General features: G+C 49.2%; 11 protein-coding genes across 11 annotated transcripts; 1 reads left to right on the top strand and 10 right to left on the bottom strand.

Moving 5' to 3' along the window:
* Positions 1-304: 304 nt before the first annotated feature.
* On the bottom strand, positions 305-1,942 carry TbgDal_VII7190 (protein kinase, putative; the record flags this gene model as incomplete). The annotated part of the gene is made up of 1 exon (XM_011776809.1): positions 305-1,942. One exon carries the CDS (start codon positions 1,940-1,942, stop codon positions 305-307), a length of 1,638 nt encoding a protein of 545 aa, XP_011775111.1.
* Positions 1,943-2,332: 390 nt separating this feature from the next.
* On the top strand, positions 2,333-2,944 carry TbgDal_VII7195 (hypothetical protein, unlikely; the record flags this gene model as incomplete). Its single annotated transcript, XM_011776810.1, has 1 exon — positions 2,333-2,944. One exon carries the CDS (start codon positions 2,333-2,335, stop codon positions 2,942-2,944), a length of 612 nt encoding a protein of 203 aa, XP_011775112.1.
* A 1,134-nt stretch (positions 2,945-4,078) lies between these two features.
* On the bottom strand, positions 4,079-4,651 carry TbgDal_VII7200 (ADP-ribosylation factor, putative; the record flags this gene model as incomplete). The annotated part of the gene is made up of 1 exon (XM_011776811.1): positions 4,079-4,651. The coding sequence occupies one exon, from the start codon at positions 4,649-4,651 to the stop codon at positions 4,079-4,081; it is 573 nt and encodes a 190-aa protein (XP_011775113.1).
* A 91-nt stretch (positions 4,652-4,742) lies between these two features.
* Positions 4,743-5,072, bottom strand: TbgDal_VII7205 (hypothetical protein, unlikely; the record flags this gene model as incomplete). Its single annotated transcript, XM_011776812.1, has 1 exon — positions 4,743-5,072. The coding sequence occupies one exon, from the start codon at positions 5,070-5,072 to the stop codon at positions 4,743-4,745; it is 330 nt and encodes a 109-aa protein (XP_011775114.1).
* A 62-nt stretch (positions 5,073-5,134) lies between these two features.
* On the bottom strand, positions 5,135-6,718 carry TbgDal_VII7210 (hypothetical protein, conserved; the record flags this gene model as incomplete). Its single annotated transcript, XM_011776813.1, has 1 exon — positions 5,135-6,718. The coding sequence occupies one exon, from the start codon at positions 6,716-6,718 to the stop codon at positions 5,135-5,137; it is 1,584 nt and encodes a 527-aa protein (XP_011775115.1).
* Positions 6,719-7,192: 474 nt separating this feature from the next.
* TbgDal_VII7220 (hypothetical protein, conserved) lies at positions 7,193-8,473 on the bottom strand (the record flags this gene model as incomplete). The annotated part of the gene is made up of 1 exon (XM_011776814.1): positions 7,193-8,473. One exon carries the CDS (start codon positions 8,471-8,473, stop codon positions 7,193-7,195), a length of 1,281 nt encoding a protein of 426 aa, XP_011775116.1.
* A 154-nt stretch (positions 8,474-8,627) lies between these two features.
* On the bottom strand, positions 8,628-8,927 carry TbgDal_VII7224 (hypothetical protein, unlikely; the record flags this gene model as incomplete). The annotated part of the gene is made up of 1 exon (XM_011776815.1): positions 8,628-8,927. The coding sequence occupies one exon, from the start codon at positions 8,925-8,927 to the stop codon at positions 8,628-8,630; it is 300 nt and encodes a 99-aa protein (XP_011775117.1).
* Positions 8,928-9,030: 103 nt separating this feature from the next.
* TbgDal_VII7226 (hypothetical protein, unlikely) lies at positions 9,031-9,336 on the bottom strand (the record flags this gene model as incomplete). The annotated part of the gene is made up of 1 exon (XM_011776816.1): positions 9,031-9,336. One exon carries the CDS (start codon positions 9,334-9,336, stop codon positions 9,031-9,033), a length of 306 nt encoding a protein of 101 aa, XP_011775118.1.
* A 914-nt stretch (positions 9,337-10,250) lies between these two features.
* TbgDal_VII7230 (hypothetical protein, conserved) lies at positions 10,251-11,219 on the bottom strand (the record flags this gene model as incomplete). Its single annotated transcript, XM_011776817.1, has 1 exon — positions 10,251-11,219. One exon carries the CDS (start codon positions 11,217-11,219, stop codon positions 10,251-10,253), a length of 969 nt encoding a protein of 322 aa, XP_011775119.1.
* A 681-nt stretch (positions 11,220-11,900) lies between these two features.
* TbgDal_VII7240 (peptidase t, putative) lies at positions 11,901-13,163 on the bottom strand (the record flags this gene model as incomplete). The annotated part of the gene is made up of 1 exon (XM_011776818.1): positions 11,901-13,163. The coding sequence occupies one exon, from the start codon at positions 13,161-13,163 to the stop codon at positions 11,901-11,903; it is 1,263 nt and encodes a 420-aa protein (XP_011775120.1).
* Positions 13,164-14,009: 846 nt separating this feature from the next.
* On the bottom strand, positions 14,010-15,932 carry TbgDal_VII7250 (hypothetical protein, conserved; the record flags this gene model as incomplete). Its single annotated transcript, XM_011776819.1, has 1 exon — positions 14,010-15,932. One exon carries the CDS (start codon positions 15,930-15,932, stop codon positions 14,010-14,012), a length of 1,923 nt encoding a protein of 640 aa, XP_011775121.1.
* Positions 15,933-15,975: the final 43 nt, after the last annotated feature.

Here is a 15,975-nt window from a genome sequence, read left to right on the forward strand (position 1 = left end):
TTTCCCCTCCCCTACCGCCTCCTTCCCCTAAAAAAGACATCATCATCATAGGCATCAATTGTACGGGAAGGGGGGGGGGAGGTCCCCCTTTTAGGTGGCAGTGGTGGTGATGTTTCATATGCTTTGTTTTAGTTTCATCAGCAAAAAAAAAAAATGCTCCATTCACCTCGTACATATCTTTTCATTGACTCCCACACACACACACATACACACACACACATTCTTTCCTTTTCTCCTTTTTCCTTTTTTTCTTTTCCTCTTCATCTCATTTCACTACAATCATCTGCAAGTGTTGTTTTAATATTCATCTCTCGTTGCGGCGCTTGGAGTTGATAGGTGGAAGCCGCGGCCCCTTCGACTGCGGGGAACGCGAAGGATTCATTAAAGACGTGTGTGCCGACCCGTGTTGTGATCGCGAACGGGTCGTGCGGGCGGATCGGGACTGCGTGGGACTCACCTGCTCTAAAGGGCGTGGGCCTGTGCAACTCTGCATGGAAAGACACAACGTTGGGGCGGCGGCCAGTCGCTCCTTCAGTGCTGATGAGATTTGAGCAAGGGCTTCAGCAGAGAGTTGTGTTCCCTCCAACCCGAGATATGTAAGTCGTGACTGCGGGCTTCGGGCAAGACGGAGCAGACCACGACCTGCCAGTGCCGGAATGGGGTTGTTGGACAAGTTCAGTGACACCAAAGACGGATGATTACCAACCACCTTCACAAGTTGCTGCAGAAACGTGAGATTGAAGATGTTGTTGTTGCTCAGATCTAACGACTCAAGAGTTCGGCTCACCTCCACCATTGGGAGTAACAATGGCAAACCGCGAGGATGACGCAGGAATACACCACTACACTCTAACGACGGACACGGTGGTTCGTACCTACCAGACACCACGTAGGTGAAGTTGCGGAGCATTGCACAGTTTCCGCAATCACTGCTATCGAGCATGCGGCAGTACCGCAGGTAAAGCAGCCGGTGGGCAGCCATAATAGCGATGCTGAGAGCGCGAAACACGCCACGGGGACGTAGCCCACTTCGCTTTGGCGCCTTCGGCTCATCATCGGGAATTTCCATGTTCATACCTAGTTTGATCCACGGGTGCTTTAGAGCCTCGCGTGCACTATACCGGCGGTTCGGATCAACCACAAGTAATTTGGATATAAAGTCATGCAAAGCCGATGACCCCTCACTAATCTTTCCATCCTTCATGTTGTAATTGGCCTTCAGAATAGCCTCCGTCGTCTCTTTCTGCGTACGACCCAGAAATGGATATTCACCTGTGAACATAAGATACACCATTACGCCTAATGCCCACATGTCCACCGGTTTGCCATAGTTTGTGTCGCTGAATATCTCAGGTGCCATAAACACCGTTGTGCCACAAAAGGACATGAGGCACTGATCCACGCCAACGAGCACGGCAAAACCAAAGTCAGATATCTTACACACTAAGTCACCCTCCGAAAGAAGACAATTCTCCGGTTTAAGGTCTCGATGAACAATACCCTTTTGGTGGATGAACTCTAACGCAAACAGAAGCTGCATAGTAATACGACGAGTCTGGACTTCACTAAATGATCCATCACGTTTCAGCGCACGCTGCAACTCACCACCAGCCATATATTCCATTACAATCCAAAGGGTTTGATCATCGTGAAACGTCTCCTCTAATCGCACAATATTTGGATGACTGAGAAGACTCATGGTCTCAACCTCACCCATCACACTACGCAACCCTTTTGCTCCCGCTTCTCGCTTGTTGATAATTTTTACTCCGTACGGTCGCTTCAACGAGTCGTGCCGCCGGCAACATTTCCATACCGTTCCGTACGCCCCTTTTCCAAGTTCCTCCAAAAGTTCGTAATGATGGTCAAAAGAAACTGTCTTGGACGAAGAGGCTAATGCGCGGGCCTCCGTCAACGTACTCTGCAACGAATGGAAGTCCATAATTCTCACTGGTAAGACGCTCTACCGTTCGTTTGACCGCTTGTCGATGTTGTATGATAAAGAAAAACAAATTCCGAAAGTTAAAACCAAAACTTTTTTTTAAAAAAAAAAACTATCCTTTTATTTGTTCTTCTCCTCCTCCTCCTCTCTATTCTCTGAGTAAGGTGGTGTTGTGATCGTACAAAACAAAACAAAAAAAAGCACAGACACAACCTCGCTCACGCACGTACTTTCACCCTATTCTTTCTTTTCTTTATTTGAGCTACTAACTCGTATTTTCCTTTGCTTGAATTACACAACAATATCCCCCTCCCTCCCCTTTCGAGGAGTCGCGCGTAGAGAGAAGAGGTAAATGATGTTCTTCTTATTGAAGCGGGGGAACGTCCTACTATGCCCACCACTTCCTATATATATATATACTTGTATACTTATATACTTGTATACTTGTATACTTGCGCGTATAAACAAATATACGCACGCTCGCTTAACCGGCAACCAACACCTGACACAACAAACGCTGCGCTACCTGACCTTGCCTTCACGCCCCTTTGTTGTGTGTCCCTTGTGCTGTTCCTGTTGTTTCTCTTCCGTCCCTTGATATCGTGCTTATTTTGTCGTTTTTTTTTTCTTTTTTGGTTTTGGCTTTATATTCCTGTACCTTCAGCTTTCACCCTCTCTGTGTTCACACCCTCACCTTTTCCCCCTCTGTGGCACTACCCGGCTGATGGTAACGGTGATGATGATATCACTGCCCTGCCGATCTTTGGCAACAGACAGCCCCTGAAGAGAGAGACCCGAGGAAAAGGGAAACAGGATGGAATATGCACCGAAGAAGGAAGCGGAACCGGCAATGTTAATTGCACCTTTGCACAAACACACGCACACACGCACACACGCGCGCGCCGGAACTTTTACTCCCTCCTTTTTTACTTTGCCTTATTTTTCCCCTTTGTTCTTTTCACAACACTACGAGTTTGTGTCAATGTGTATGTATTTGCTTGAGTCGAAGGAGGGGGAAGTCGTATTCGTATATGCACACGCGCGGGAGTATGCGTGCGTGTGCTTATATCCACACCTGAAATATGTACGAGTAAATATATATATATATATATTCCAAAATGCTGTATGTAAACTGAATAGACAGAAATAATGATAATAGATATACAATTATTCCCTTTCCCCCTTTTATTTTGCTAAAATTATCTTGTTTGATTACGTTTTCTTTTCTTTTGATGTATTAAGCGAATACACACCTCGCGGGGACCTCACTTAACTGTTATTCGTCGATATTTGTGTTTGTGTGTCGCGAGAAGGAAGGAAGGAACAACGAAAAAAATAATAATAATAATAATAAAAGAAGGAAGAGAGAATCACCGGTGCGGGAACAGTAATGGGAAGTGTCAACGACAGAAAGAGAATTAGAGGTTGTCACAAACGAAGACAGGAGTGAAGTTTGTAGAGGCCCGCAAAAAAAGATACAAAAAAAGTGAGCAGGTTACCACCAAAGTAAAGACAGAACTTGTACTCAGCCCAGTACGACCCGCGGCTGACCCGTCTGTTCGCGGAAGTGGTTTTAGCAGTGCAGTGAGAGGAATTTCTGTAGTATCTGTTCGCGCAACCAACATTAAGTCACAATAGCATTAACGTTCAAAGTCCATTTGCTGACACAAAATCACACACACACACACATCACCGCCTCTACGAATCCACTACAATTCAACCACACATACAACCTTCATTTCCCCTCATCTCCCTTGTCAGTGTCTCAGCACCTATCTCCCTAAGAGCTTAATGGACCCCGTATGTGAGAGGGCAAAAGCAATTCCTTCCAAAGTAAGAAAAAAAAGAAGGAAGGAAGGAAGGAATCAAACAGACAAACAAATGGAAGTATAATAAGGACAAGATGCAAACTAAAACTACATCAAAAAGTCCGGGCGGAGTGGGGGGAAAGAAAGAAACCGGGGGCCTAGCACACACCAAACAGTTGCAAACCGGCTAAACAATACAGAAATGAAAAAGCGGTGGCAATGTACTGAACAGAGAAAGCTCCAAACACAAGCAAATCCCGGTAACGTAAGTACCACACACAACACACAACAAACACACACACACGTACAAAAAAAAAAAGTCTACCCCTCACGAGTCTGCAGTGACGACGCCCCGCTCCCGCAGCTTATCGCAGAGCCAATCCATTCCTTCCAGTATCCCCTCACCAGTCTTGGCGCTGCTCTTGACGATTGTCCACGTCCGGCACGAAAGAGCCCCCACGCCGAGTTGTTCAGCCACACCAGCCTCGCTTACAGCCCCAACCACATCCTGCTTATTAGCAAATATGAGCAATAAACTGCCCCGCAGCTCGTCTTCGTCTAGGAGGTTGCACAACTCATGCTTTGCGACCCCCATGCGATCCTTGTCCGTACTGTCCACAACATATATGACAGCGTCGGTGTCAGTAAAATAACAGCGCCAGAAAGGTCGGATATTCGCCTGGCCACCTAAGTCCCATACCTCAAACGTTATGTTTTTATGCGTCAGCGTCTCGAGGTTGAAACCGACTGTTGGTACAGTTGACGTTACATTGCCCAGTTGCAGACGGTACAGAATAGACGTTTTCCCCGCATTATCCAAACCTAAGACGAGCACGCGGATTTTTCTGTCCGCCGGTAGGATTCCGAGAAGGGATTTTATCTGCGAAACCAAAGCCCCCATGGGTACTGCACAGAAAAGTATACCCTCCACAGTTCCCTTCCTTCTCTTTCCTTCCCTATTTTCTTTACTTGTGTTGTTGTTGCTGCTGTTTTCATAAGAAAAACAAAAACAAGTTAAATAAGTTTGATTCGAGCCTTCCCTTCCCACCTCCCTTCCACGGCGCCTCCCGTAACTCTTGTCCACTGGAGAGAAACATATTTATGAAAGTAGGAAAGGGGGAATTTAACACCAAATGTCCCACAAACACTTTCTCGGCCACGCACCAAACACAAATTTGAACACACGTACCTCCTCCAAACAGGCGAAACAATGACGAACGAGCGGACCTGGTGCCACCGGATCGAGGAACAAAATGTAAAAAAAAAAAAACAAAGGTTAGGGGAGTCGGCTCTAAAAAGCATATATATGACTCTGTATGCATACACGCGTGTGGGCGACAAAGTATACGACGGTGAGACTACCACCACAACCGTAGTGGAAGACTCACTCCTCTTGCTCATCTATGATCCTTTCTACACCAATCACAGCTTGAAAGCAGCGACCCCAACGCAGTGGTTGCAGTAGCTCCCCATTCTCATTTGTCATGTACCGACCGACTTCACACTCCTCTTGTTCCTCCCACAACTTACGGTTGTAACGGATTGAGTCCACTACAAACTCGCACTCCAGTGGCGTCGGATCACCCTCAACAATGAGGCCACATTCGCGACGGTCCTCGTCAGAGAGCCAAAACTCAGCGCTAAGACGACTGAATGATCGGAAAGTGAGACCATGCGGCAGGCCACGCCGGCCTCCGATGCCGCGGCGGCCTCCCGTGACGTAAACAACTCCACGACCCGCAGTTGCTGCTCCACCCTCAGACGCACCACCAGCGGATGCAGCGGAACCCGGCAAACCATGATCAAAGCGAAGCTCGAAACGCTCCACCACGCTATGCTCCACAAGACTACGCACCAATGCCGCCACAAAATGCGGCATTACGACACGTAGAGAACCCACCAACGCCCATAGTAATCTCCTACCACCTCCTGATAGTTGCCCTACATCGCTCAAGCGGAGTGCAGGTGCATATGAGTCACACCCAGAGAAGCGTATCGACGACATGACTGTGATGTCCACGTGTCTCAGTGTACCTTCTGTTCCATCCCTGCTAATAACGTTGTTGACACCGCTTTTCATGGAAGCGTTACCGTTTGGGCCTCCCACAGACCCTGCCTCACCTCCATCAGTCACTGTCGTGTAAAGGTGCATGTTGACGAACACGTCCCAGAGCGCAAAAACAGGATTTATGTCTGCCATAGACAGACACTCAGGTTCTGTAATCAGTGTAGAACCGAGAACCCACACAAGTTCTACGCCGACGTCTTGTGCCCGTTGTGTGAAGTATTGTTGCGCTACCTTTGACGAGGCACTGAGGCACAAGCAGAGTCGGCATTTCTCCACGGACAAAAGCAACGCAACATCCTTCAACCTAGGGTGACTGGCGACACGAACTAAAAGTATATGGTGTGTGCACGCGTCACGGGAGGATTCCCGAACACACTCGTCCCGAAGTTCAACAAGCTTCATGAAAGCATCCTGCAGTCCTTGCAAGTAGCGCCAGTAGTCTAAATCAGCCGTCGCGGCTTGCGGAGCCGCTGTTGTGTAGGGATGAAGCAGTGCATTGCGGTTGGCGGGCAAAGAGCTGAGATAGTATACATTACCGTGCTTCGCTACCGTTTCGTGCAGAACCTCCTGCAACTTTGGAAGAGACTTCAGTAACACTGCATCACTTGGGTCGCCCGCTGAGGCCTCCCCAACCCCATCTACACTAATCACCAGCTGCATTCCTTGCATGGGTGAGTAATACGGAATGGTTGGGTACGAGTGCCATACCCTTTGCTGTTGGGCAGCCACGTGCTGTTGTTGACCCTCTTCCATTGCCGCTAGTGTCTCAGTGATGGAATGCGGGTTACTGTCGCCATGGTCAAACAGATCGCCCGTGGCAGCGTGATACACGTCGGGCAGTACACCACGGCGAAAAGCCACGGGTTTGAAAGATGATGTCGGGAACGAAGTAGGATGCATCCCCCCGTTGGGCTTGCGAGCCAAAGCAAAAAGGCACAGCCGCAGCCCTTACAGCGGCTCAATATCTATACCGTCTATACGTACACCCTATTGGGTCTTTCCGTTACGCTGTGGGAAAGCGTCAGGAGAGCGCGGGCGAAAAGGTAGCATGTGGAAAAGCAAAAAAAAAAGCAGCTCCAATCAACAATTAATGGCAGTAAAAGGCCTCAACGACACCTCCTCATCCGGAAACAATGGAAAATAATACAAAATCAAGCAACACGCACCGCAGTGTAGCGCGACCTGAAAGGGGGAAAATAAACAAAAAAGGAAAAGAGGAAGGGAGGTAAGGAGGAATATAAGTGTATGAAAAACCTCTATTGTGCCCCTAAACTTGAAACGATAAGGGGATGCATTAGGTGTAATGCAGAAAAGGTGGTGAGCGGCAACGCTACACAGGAAGCGTGCCCCCTCTTGTTACTTTGATCTCTTCTATCATACAGCGATCGAACACGAAACCGTGCCGTGAGCTCGAAGTTGATCTAATATGTCATTAATTCTTTTATCCAGCGACCGCACCACATCACTGTCTTCATCTAAAGCACCGGCACTAGTCTCGACGATAATGCGCCGTTCGCTCCGGAGCCTTTCAACTTCCCTCACGAGGGCGGCAATATCAGGATCAGCTTGGGCCTCTAGGCTCGGTGAAGCTACGCCCCTTTGACATCTTTTCCTTTCCTTAACATCTGCTGCACTATCAATGGATAACGACTTCTGGCCCACCTTTCTCAGCCGCTCCTCTAACTCCCTGTTCAACTGCTTTAGACGATCTATCTCATCCGCACTCCGCCGCAGCTGTTCCTTTCCTCTAATAGACAATTCAGTGAGTCTACTGTTCTCTTCCTGAAGCCTGCTGCAACGGTCTTCTACCTGCTGCAACCTCTCCTGATGCCGTCGCTCTAGCCTATCCTGAAGGTTTTGCTGTTCCATCACAAACTCTGACCGCATTCGCGCCTCGACAGTGCTGAGTTTCTCAGGTGGGGATGTGAGTTCGCGGGTCCGAAAGCGGTGGAACTCCTCCGAAAGTGCTAAGTAGTCCCTCTGCGCCTGCTGTAAGCGCTCATCCGCGCGTTTTGCCTGTGCCTCTGCAGCTAGCACGCGCTGTTCTTGCAACTCAATAGCGTGATCTGCGTCCTCTTTAGCACGTCGCACCTCCACCTTCGCGTCCGTTCCTGCACGCCGACGAGCGTCCACTAACTGTTGCCGCAGGAGCCGGACATCCTTCTCCATCTCAACGAGGCGCCACTTCCGCCGCTCCATTTGCTTCTCCTCCTCAGCCAATCGCTGCTCCCGGTGGGAAACCTCCTGCTCCCGCATTTCGAGACCCGCTACCGCCTGCTGCTCCCTTGTTTTAACCAAACGTGACAACTCCGTCAGCGCCTTCTTTTTTTGTGTTTCCAGCTGCTGCCGAAGCTTGGATGCCTGAATGGCACGCCACAGCTCCAGATCCCACGCCGCGCGGTACTCCACCGTCTGGCGTACGTTGTTTGCTATTGAGGCCGCAGCGTTGCTAAAGCCTTCTTCCACCCTACGACCAGTGGGGGCCGAGACCGACGGGGTTGGCTCCTGGGTTTCGATGGGAGATGGTAATTGGTTCGAGGCCTGGCTAACAGTTGGTACGGGCACTGGACATAACGGTGGTTGGGGCGTGGAACGCCCTGGGGAGTCCTGGGACTGCCTCGACTGACGGCCAAGTGAAGAACTTGTCCCACTCATCGCTCAGAGGTACCACCAGCTTACGGCCCTATGGCGCCAGTACCTCCTTCTCCTTTATTGGTCCCTCCCTCTCTCTGCTTCACGTTGATAGCAACAAGTGTCTACTCCCTCTATGCTGCGCGTGGTCTTCCGACCAAGCGATATTTCCAGTTGATTAGGTGGCGCCTCCACCCTGAGGCGTCTTCCTCCTCCTTAATGGTGTTGTGGGCGCCAAAACCCCCTGCAACGGATTATGGGGGCCCTCCTTATCGGTTCCCTTCTCGCTATTATATATATATATATAGCTAACGTGGTCTTTTTGGTACGACAGGAGTAAAAGGAGAAAGCAAAGGTTTGAGAGACATAATAGGGATGTGATCACCGCAGCAGTGGAAGGGCAAAATAAGTGCACGCACGCGCATATAGACCGATATACGCATGTGTGTAATGGTGGGAAAGAAACGTAAAAACACATTTTCGCACTTCGTTAATCGCAGCAATGAAGAACCCCTGCGGCTCCACGAGTTTGTTAATGTCGGCAGTGACTAACATATATTCCTTTGCTGTGTTGCGTACGATCATGAAGGGAACTGACTTAGCGGAATATAAAGGGGGGAAAAGAGGGGGAACATCCTAAAAATGAAAATAAAACGGGGAGAACCGAGCGGCGAAACGCATATCAATGACGAAAGTAATCGTAAGAAACAAAAAAAAAAGAAAGAGCGACAGCGCGAGAATGAAAATAAGCCGGAAGAAATTATGAAAGGTTTTACAGCGAAGGTGGACACCACACAAGCCCCCTGAGAAAGACGTAAAAATCGTAGCCATCCTCCTCTAAGTGGAGCTTTGCTCTCATACCTCTGCTGCTCCACTTCACCTTTCATCAAACTCTTCCCCACTCACACTACGCTCTTCTGCTTTATCGCTCTCCCACACCACCTCCGCTTCCGCGGCGGCTGCGAAGGGCCGGTGCAGAAAGTTACCTGCACTGCCACTTCGTCCGCGATACAAATATACATGTATGTATATGTACACGTAGACTCACGATGCTTCCCTTATCTCTTCTCCCTTTTCCCCAATCCTTTTCTCACTCCTCCTGTTACGCAGACGCCGATGTTTATGCTCAAGGTTCCCCAAAGGTGTCGCTGTTACCTATACCGCCTCGCTGAGACTAGAGGGAAAGGCAAAAGCACTTTACGACATAGCAAGGTGTCACGCTCTTGTTTCGTTCGTTCCCTTTGTGTGATGCATGGTTTGATCGTAATTACAGGGAAGTTAATGGCACACCTCTGCCATACACATACACATACAACTCCCAACCCGCGTGCATACATATGTGTAAACGAAACCTTTCCCCGCACACACCCTGAAACCACGTTCTGTTATTCTAATTGTCTTACCTTCCCCCTCACATGGGCTCGACACACGAAACTCACGGCCCAGCTCGTAGAGTCGCGTCTTGATCCCCCTCGCATCTGCTAATCTTTACCATTTATCTCCTTTTCTTTCGGTCATCCTCAGCTCTATTTTCCTCTCTCTCTCCTTCTGATCTCATCACCAGCCTTTCAGTGACGAGGCGCTTCCAATCTCAGACACCCGACTTCATCCTTGTTTCAACCCCCCCCCCCCTGCTTAATTAACCCTATTCTGAATTCGGGTACCTCCAGCTGTGTTTATCCAGTCCTCTCCCCCAAATCAGATTACCCACACACGCACACGCTTCTTTCGCCCATCCCAACCCGTTCTGCTGAGAAGCAGCTGGCAGGGCATACAGTACAGCGTTGCGACCACTAAGCACTTAATCATCACGATGTAGCATCGCCTCCAGTGCCGATAGCATTGGACTACCCTTGTACATATCTACAAGTTTCTTTTCCGCCCAGGCACGAAGCGATACGGCTTCCTCCTTTTGCTCATCCCCCACACGAGATGCTGTAGACGACTTGCTCTGTCGTATGATCTCATTCGCTACAACCCACAGTCCATACGCTGCGCGACTGTTGTTGGGATGGTCATTCAACCGAAGCGACTGCGCGTACTCTACAAGACTGTGCCTGTGATCGCCCGCCATGTAATACAACTCAGCGAGGCGCGTATGAGAGAGATAACAACTACTGCTAAGCAGCATGGCCTCATTGGCATGGTGTAGGGCCTTGGTATAGTTTTCGCACAGGTAGTGCAAGTTTGAAAGCTCACGATACACGCTGAGACAGTTACCGCCGTGCAACTCGAGAAACGTATGTTTCTCATCGTTAACATCCGTGTAGACTAGCTGCTTCTCCAGCACCTCGATAGCCTTGTGATACTTTCCTTCACTCTTTAGCATAGTGGACAGTCGCTTCACGGGGAAATCATCACTTGGAAAGTCCTTAAGTAACGCGCGATAGTGACCTTCCGCCTCCTCTGCACGACCCTCTGCCTCTAAGCACAGGCCTTCCAGGCGCCGCACGCGTACCGACTGCTTGCCAAATTGCTTTTGAAGCAGCGAGAGGTATTGCCGGCTGGTGTCTACCCTTCCGCAGTCCAGTGCTGCAATGAGAATCTGCTCGTAAATGCAGAAAAGCTCTTGTGAACCAATGCCACTAGTACCGCCAGCGAGCAGGTCAGTTCCTAGCAGAAGGACGACATTTGAGTTTCGCGTTTCCTTTTCTCGGTGCAGCTGGAGGAGCTCGCGCTTCTCCTTCCTGGAGAGTTGTTTAACACCAAGAGGTGTAAGAGACTGCAGCGAGATGTTTGATTCCGCCACGTTGTCGGTTGGCCCTTTCATAGCCAACTTTTAATATCGTTCCCTTTTCTTTTTTTGTGCCTGTGTTCCCTTGTTTTCCCTCCCTTGATGCCGCCGTGGTTGCTTATGCTTTCCCTCTTGTTACTTGTTGTGCTCCCTTCTAGGCCCGATGCCCGCTCTTTTGTACAACAAAAGTGAGGAAAAGACAAACAGGAGCAGCAAAACGATCAGAACAGAAGAACAATGGGAGAAAACGAAAGAAATTAAGCACGTTGAATCCGTTTCGCTGAATGGTACTCCAGAGGGATGAAGACACACGGGCCGCGCAACAGAACAACAATGTAAACGTAAAAAAAAAAAAGACATGCCCAGTGGAAAGAAAGTGGTGGCCGTGAAAAATTAAGGGAGTAAACAAATAAAGGTGGAACCAAAAGCGTAAAAAATATTGGCGCGGAATCCGAGTTAAGAAAGTGGCGGCAGGCTCGGAGAAACATGAAAACTACAACAGAACCTATTATGAACGCGGAAACGATAGCAAAATGATAATACCGGTAATAATACTACAGAAAACAACACCACGAAAGAGGAATGAGAAAACGAAAACATTGCTCCCTGCCAACCAACCACCATGTTCAAATATAAATCTCCAGACACGTATATATATATATATACAAATGAACGGAAGGCATGTAGGGGAACTAAAAAAGAAACTAATGGCGGTCTTCACCGTTTCCGCAGCTTGGGTAGCTTCGTGGCCAATAGTGCCAACTGCCGCGTGACCTCATATGACTTGACAAACGACGGAATGGGAAGAAACTCAAACTTCGAGTGGAAGTTGTGTGCCCCTGTAAAGTAATTTGGGGTCACAACACCCCGGGAAGACAAAACAGCTCCATCGGTCCCGCCACGCATCGGTGTTACTTTTGGCTGCACACCAACGCTGCGCAACGCATCGAACAGAAGGTCCACTGCAGAGCGATCGTCACCCAAAAAGTTGGCAATGTTGCGGTACTGCTCTGAAATGCTTAGCTCCACACCACCAGTTGGGTAGCACAGCCGAATGGACTCCGCAACCGAAAGAAGCTGTTGTTTGCGTGCTTCAAACCTGACTGCATCAAACTCGCGTATTTTGACATCCAATACCGCCTCATTCTGGTTGGCGTATATATCAGAAAACCACCAATAGCCATCACGCCCCGCCGTGCACTCGGGTGTTTCGTTGCGGTCAAACTGCGCAATGTAATCCATCGCCATGAGTAGCGGATTCACCAGCACACCCTTCGCAGACATGGGGTGAGCCGTGACGCCAGTGAAAGTGATACGCGCTGCCGCCGCATTAAAGTTCTCATAAACAACTTCACCCAACTCACAGCAATCGATCGTATACGCAAAGTCCACATCAAAACGAGCCTTTAGATCGAGATTCTTCGGACCCAAGAGGCCAATCTCCTCATCAGGCACACAACATACAACAATATCACCATGTTCATCGTTCGGCTGCAACCCTGTGATCATTTCCATGACCACCGTGATTGCTGCTTTGTCATCCGCCCCAAGCACGCTGGTACCATCGCCAAACAAAATATCCTGTCCAACGTAGGCCTCAATTTCTGGGTGCTCTGTCACCCGTAACCAAATATCCTTTTCCTTGTTGAGGCAAACGTCACCCCCGTCGTAATGCAGCTTCTGCGCCCGTACAACCGGGCTGAGACCAACATCAACTGTGTCGAGATGAACAATGAAACCGATAGTTGGGCAATCCTTCACAGTGCCCCGTTTAATCGCTGTTACTGTGGCGTGGTTGTCACACAATACATCCTCCAAACCCACATCTCGCAGTTCTCCAGCAATCAGCTCAGCGAGTTCCTGCTGCCCAGGGGATGTCGGTAAGGACTTCCCTGCAAAGGAGGCGTTGCTTTGACTGCTTATGGCAGAGTATCGCATGAAGCGATTCACAAGCCGCTGCTCAATGGTCTCTGCTGGCATGGCCAATAATTTCGGTGGTGGCTCGATTTATCAGAGAGTGAAGATTCCAATATACGTTCTGGCACAGCGGTTGCAACAAAAGAAAGCCAAAACTGTAATATTTATTTTTCCCCCTTTCTAGAGTGATTTCGCCAAAGACCTCAGGGGAAAGGGAGGGCACATCTGCGAAGTAAGCGCACTCCCACACAATCACAAATACACGTATTCAGATTGTACTTAGAACAAAAACAGCTGAAGATGAAGCAGACGGCAACACAAAGTATACATCTTTGCTTGTTACAAAGCAAAGCGAAGGCATCAGCGATCGAACACACGCTTGCGAAGAAAAGCAAGCAGGGGAAACGGGAGTAAAAAAGGCAGTGCAAGTTACACACAGTGAACGCGTCGTGGTGAATCAGCACAAAGTGTCAGGAAAGGGTTCCTGGTTTTTCTTGTGGCCCTTCTCCTCCGCACCTTGTTTCATCTCTAATACTCAAAACAGACAAATGTAACAAATGTAATAAATGCACGAACCCTCTACAAACATGCCCCCAAATTCTTTCCCCCGGATTCCAACGAGCATTACCTCTCATTTTGCCCCCTCCTCTCACATGTTGAAGACGCCCTTGACAGCCCTCAAATTAGTTTCTTTTTTTTTTTTTTGCTTCCTCCTGTAGTGTATTACATAACTCCTCACCATGATAAAGTAACAATGCCATCATGGTGGAAAAGATGAAAATTGTACAGTCATCCCTCCATGCTACGGAGACAAAAACACAACCATGTAGAGACGCATATATATATATATATATATGTTTGTATGTTTGTTCAGACATATGCTTACACACGAGGCTAGACCCAAACCCTTTAATACAGGAAGGTCTTCTGTACCGTCTCGATTGCTGATGTTTTGGTGCCACGAAGCCCCTTTAAGTACTGTACCGTCCTTGGGGGTTGCACGGCGATATCTTGCATTGTCTGCGTTGAGTCGTCTCTGGGCGGCCTACACTGCGTCGCGTTATCCCTCCTGAAGTGGGAGGCAATCGTTTGGGTTGAGTGAGTCCGCATGTCAAGCAGATTCACAAGTTTCAGCGCCTGCCGCCGTAGATCCCATTCATTCCAACGGTAGTTGCGGTCAATGTAAGAATCAATCTGGCCGGTCTGCGTGCTAACGGTCTGGCGAGCAGCTAGTGCTTCCTCCTGTTGATGCTCATATCGACGCGTGCCCTCAATGTACAGCTCACGCGGCAAAAGATCCACCAAACCAAACAACCCAACCATCACCATGTTAGACTTCACTAAGGTCTTTGCGTGGTCAACAAATCGTTGGGATGAGGCTGCGAACCTTAACAACTTTGAGGCTGTTTGAAATGCGTACCACTCCACCCTCTCGTTATCTACCTCGGAACGCATTACGAATCCCGGGAAAGCGGGGTCCCTAGAACCTACACGGCCCTCGACACAGAGACCGTCCTCTAGAAGAGTTACAGGGCACATGCCATTCAAAGCACAGACTGCAGAGCGAGCGCGCAGTGTCTCAGCGTCTCGAGCGTAAAAAACTCTGTCTAATTTGGTGGGTAAAGAGGCAGTTACAATAGATTCGAACCGTGCCTCTGTGGAGCATCGATCCGCCGGACCGTCCTCTTTTTCAAGGTTGATAGCCTCCTGTAAAAGTGTAGGTGGAAGCGACGAATTTGACACCTTGCCTAGTGAGAGAGAGAGAGTCATCAGGGCCTTGATATCTTCAAATGATTGAAAACTGCGCTGCGCCTCCTCATACACTTCAGCAAGCTCGATAAACTTGGGGTACACCGTAGCTTTTGAAACATTCTTCCGTAGAGAAACTCCATCAGAACGCATGGACCTTGTGCCAAGAACGTCTTTAACAGCTTCCAACGCCGCTTCGTATGATGGAAGCAACTCACCAAATATTTGGTTGTTAAGGGTATCTAGCTGTTGCTTGGCCATACGTATGTTTAACAATAACTGAAGTTGTCGGTGATACTCTGCACAGATCGCCTCACGCATCGATCCTTCAACAGGCGTTGAGGGGGAGCGCAGCACAGCCACGTACCTGGCGCACGCTGAAATGGCCTCCTCTAGTTCTTTTTCTATATGTTCCCGCAGAGATGACATCAGTAACTCTGCTTTATCCCTTGGTGGAGTGATGCCTGTGCCAACACTCTTACCGCAGGCCACGTTATGAAGCCGTATACCCCACACAATGCGACGAAGTTCCTGAAGTTGTCGTTTTTTCTCTTCAGGTGGCTGACTCGCAAACGCGGGGACTTGCGATTTGGGGAGCACCGCGGTGAGCACCAACGCCGTCTCCTTCCGCGCCGGAAGATTCGACTGACTCTCTTCCGCTTGCCCATAACAGTGCAAAATAAAGAATGTCATTTCACCCAGAAGCTCCTCCGGCAAACGCTCCGAATTATCACACAGAGAGGTAAGGAGCTTCAACGTGACTGTCTCAAACTTCACCCGCTCTTTATGACGCTTGGCCTTCAACTTCGTGGGGAGTGATAGTGTTCGGCACTGGAGTGAGAGGGTCGCCATCAAATCCTCCGAACAGGTAACGAGAAAATTTGCAACATCTTCCACCATGGTTTCGATTGCTTCCGGCGTCATCTCGACATCGCCCTTCGCGTCACGGAAGGGGGAGTTGCGCAACTGCAAGCGCAGGACAAAAGAGGCGAGCTCCGTCGTGAGGGACATGGAAGAACCTCCAGCCGTCAGTTTGCCAAAACGGCGAACAATCTCCCTTGCAACCACAGGCGTGACGTCCATCCTTAATGTTTCTAACCTTGTTGCGTGAAGACGTGGGCGCCTC

The sequence above is a fragment of the Trypanosoma brucei genome, chromosome 7, assembly GCF_000210295.1.
Source record: "Trypanosoma brucei gambiense DAL972 chromosome 7, complete sequence".
NCBI classification, from domain to species: Eukaryota; Euglenozoa; class Kinetoplastea; order Trypanosomatida; family Trypanosomatidae; genus Trypanosoma; species Trypanosoma brucei.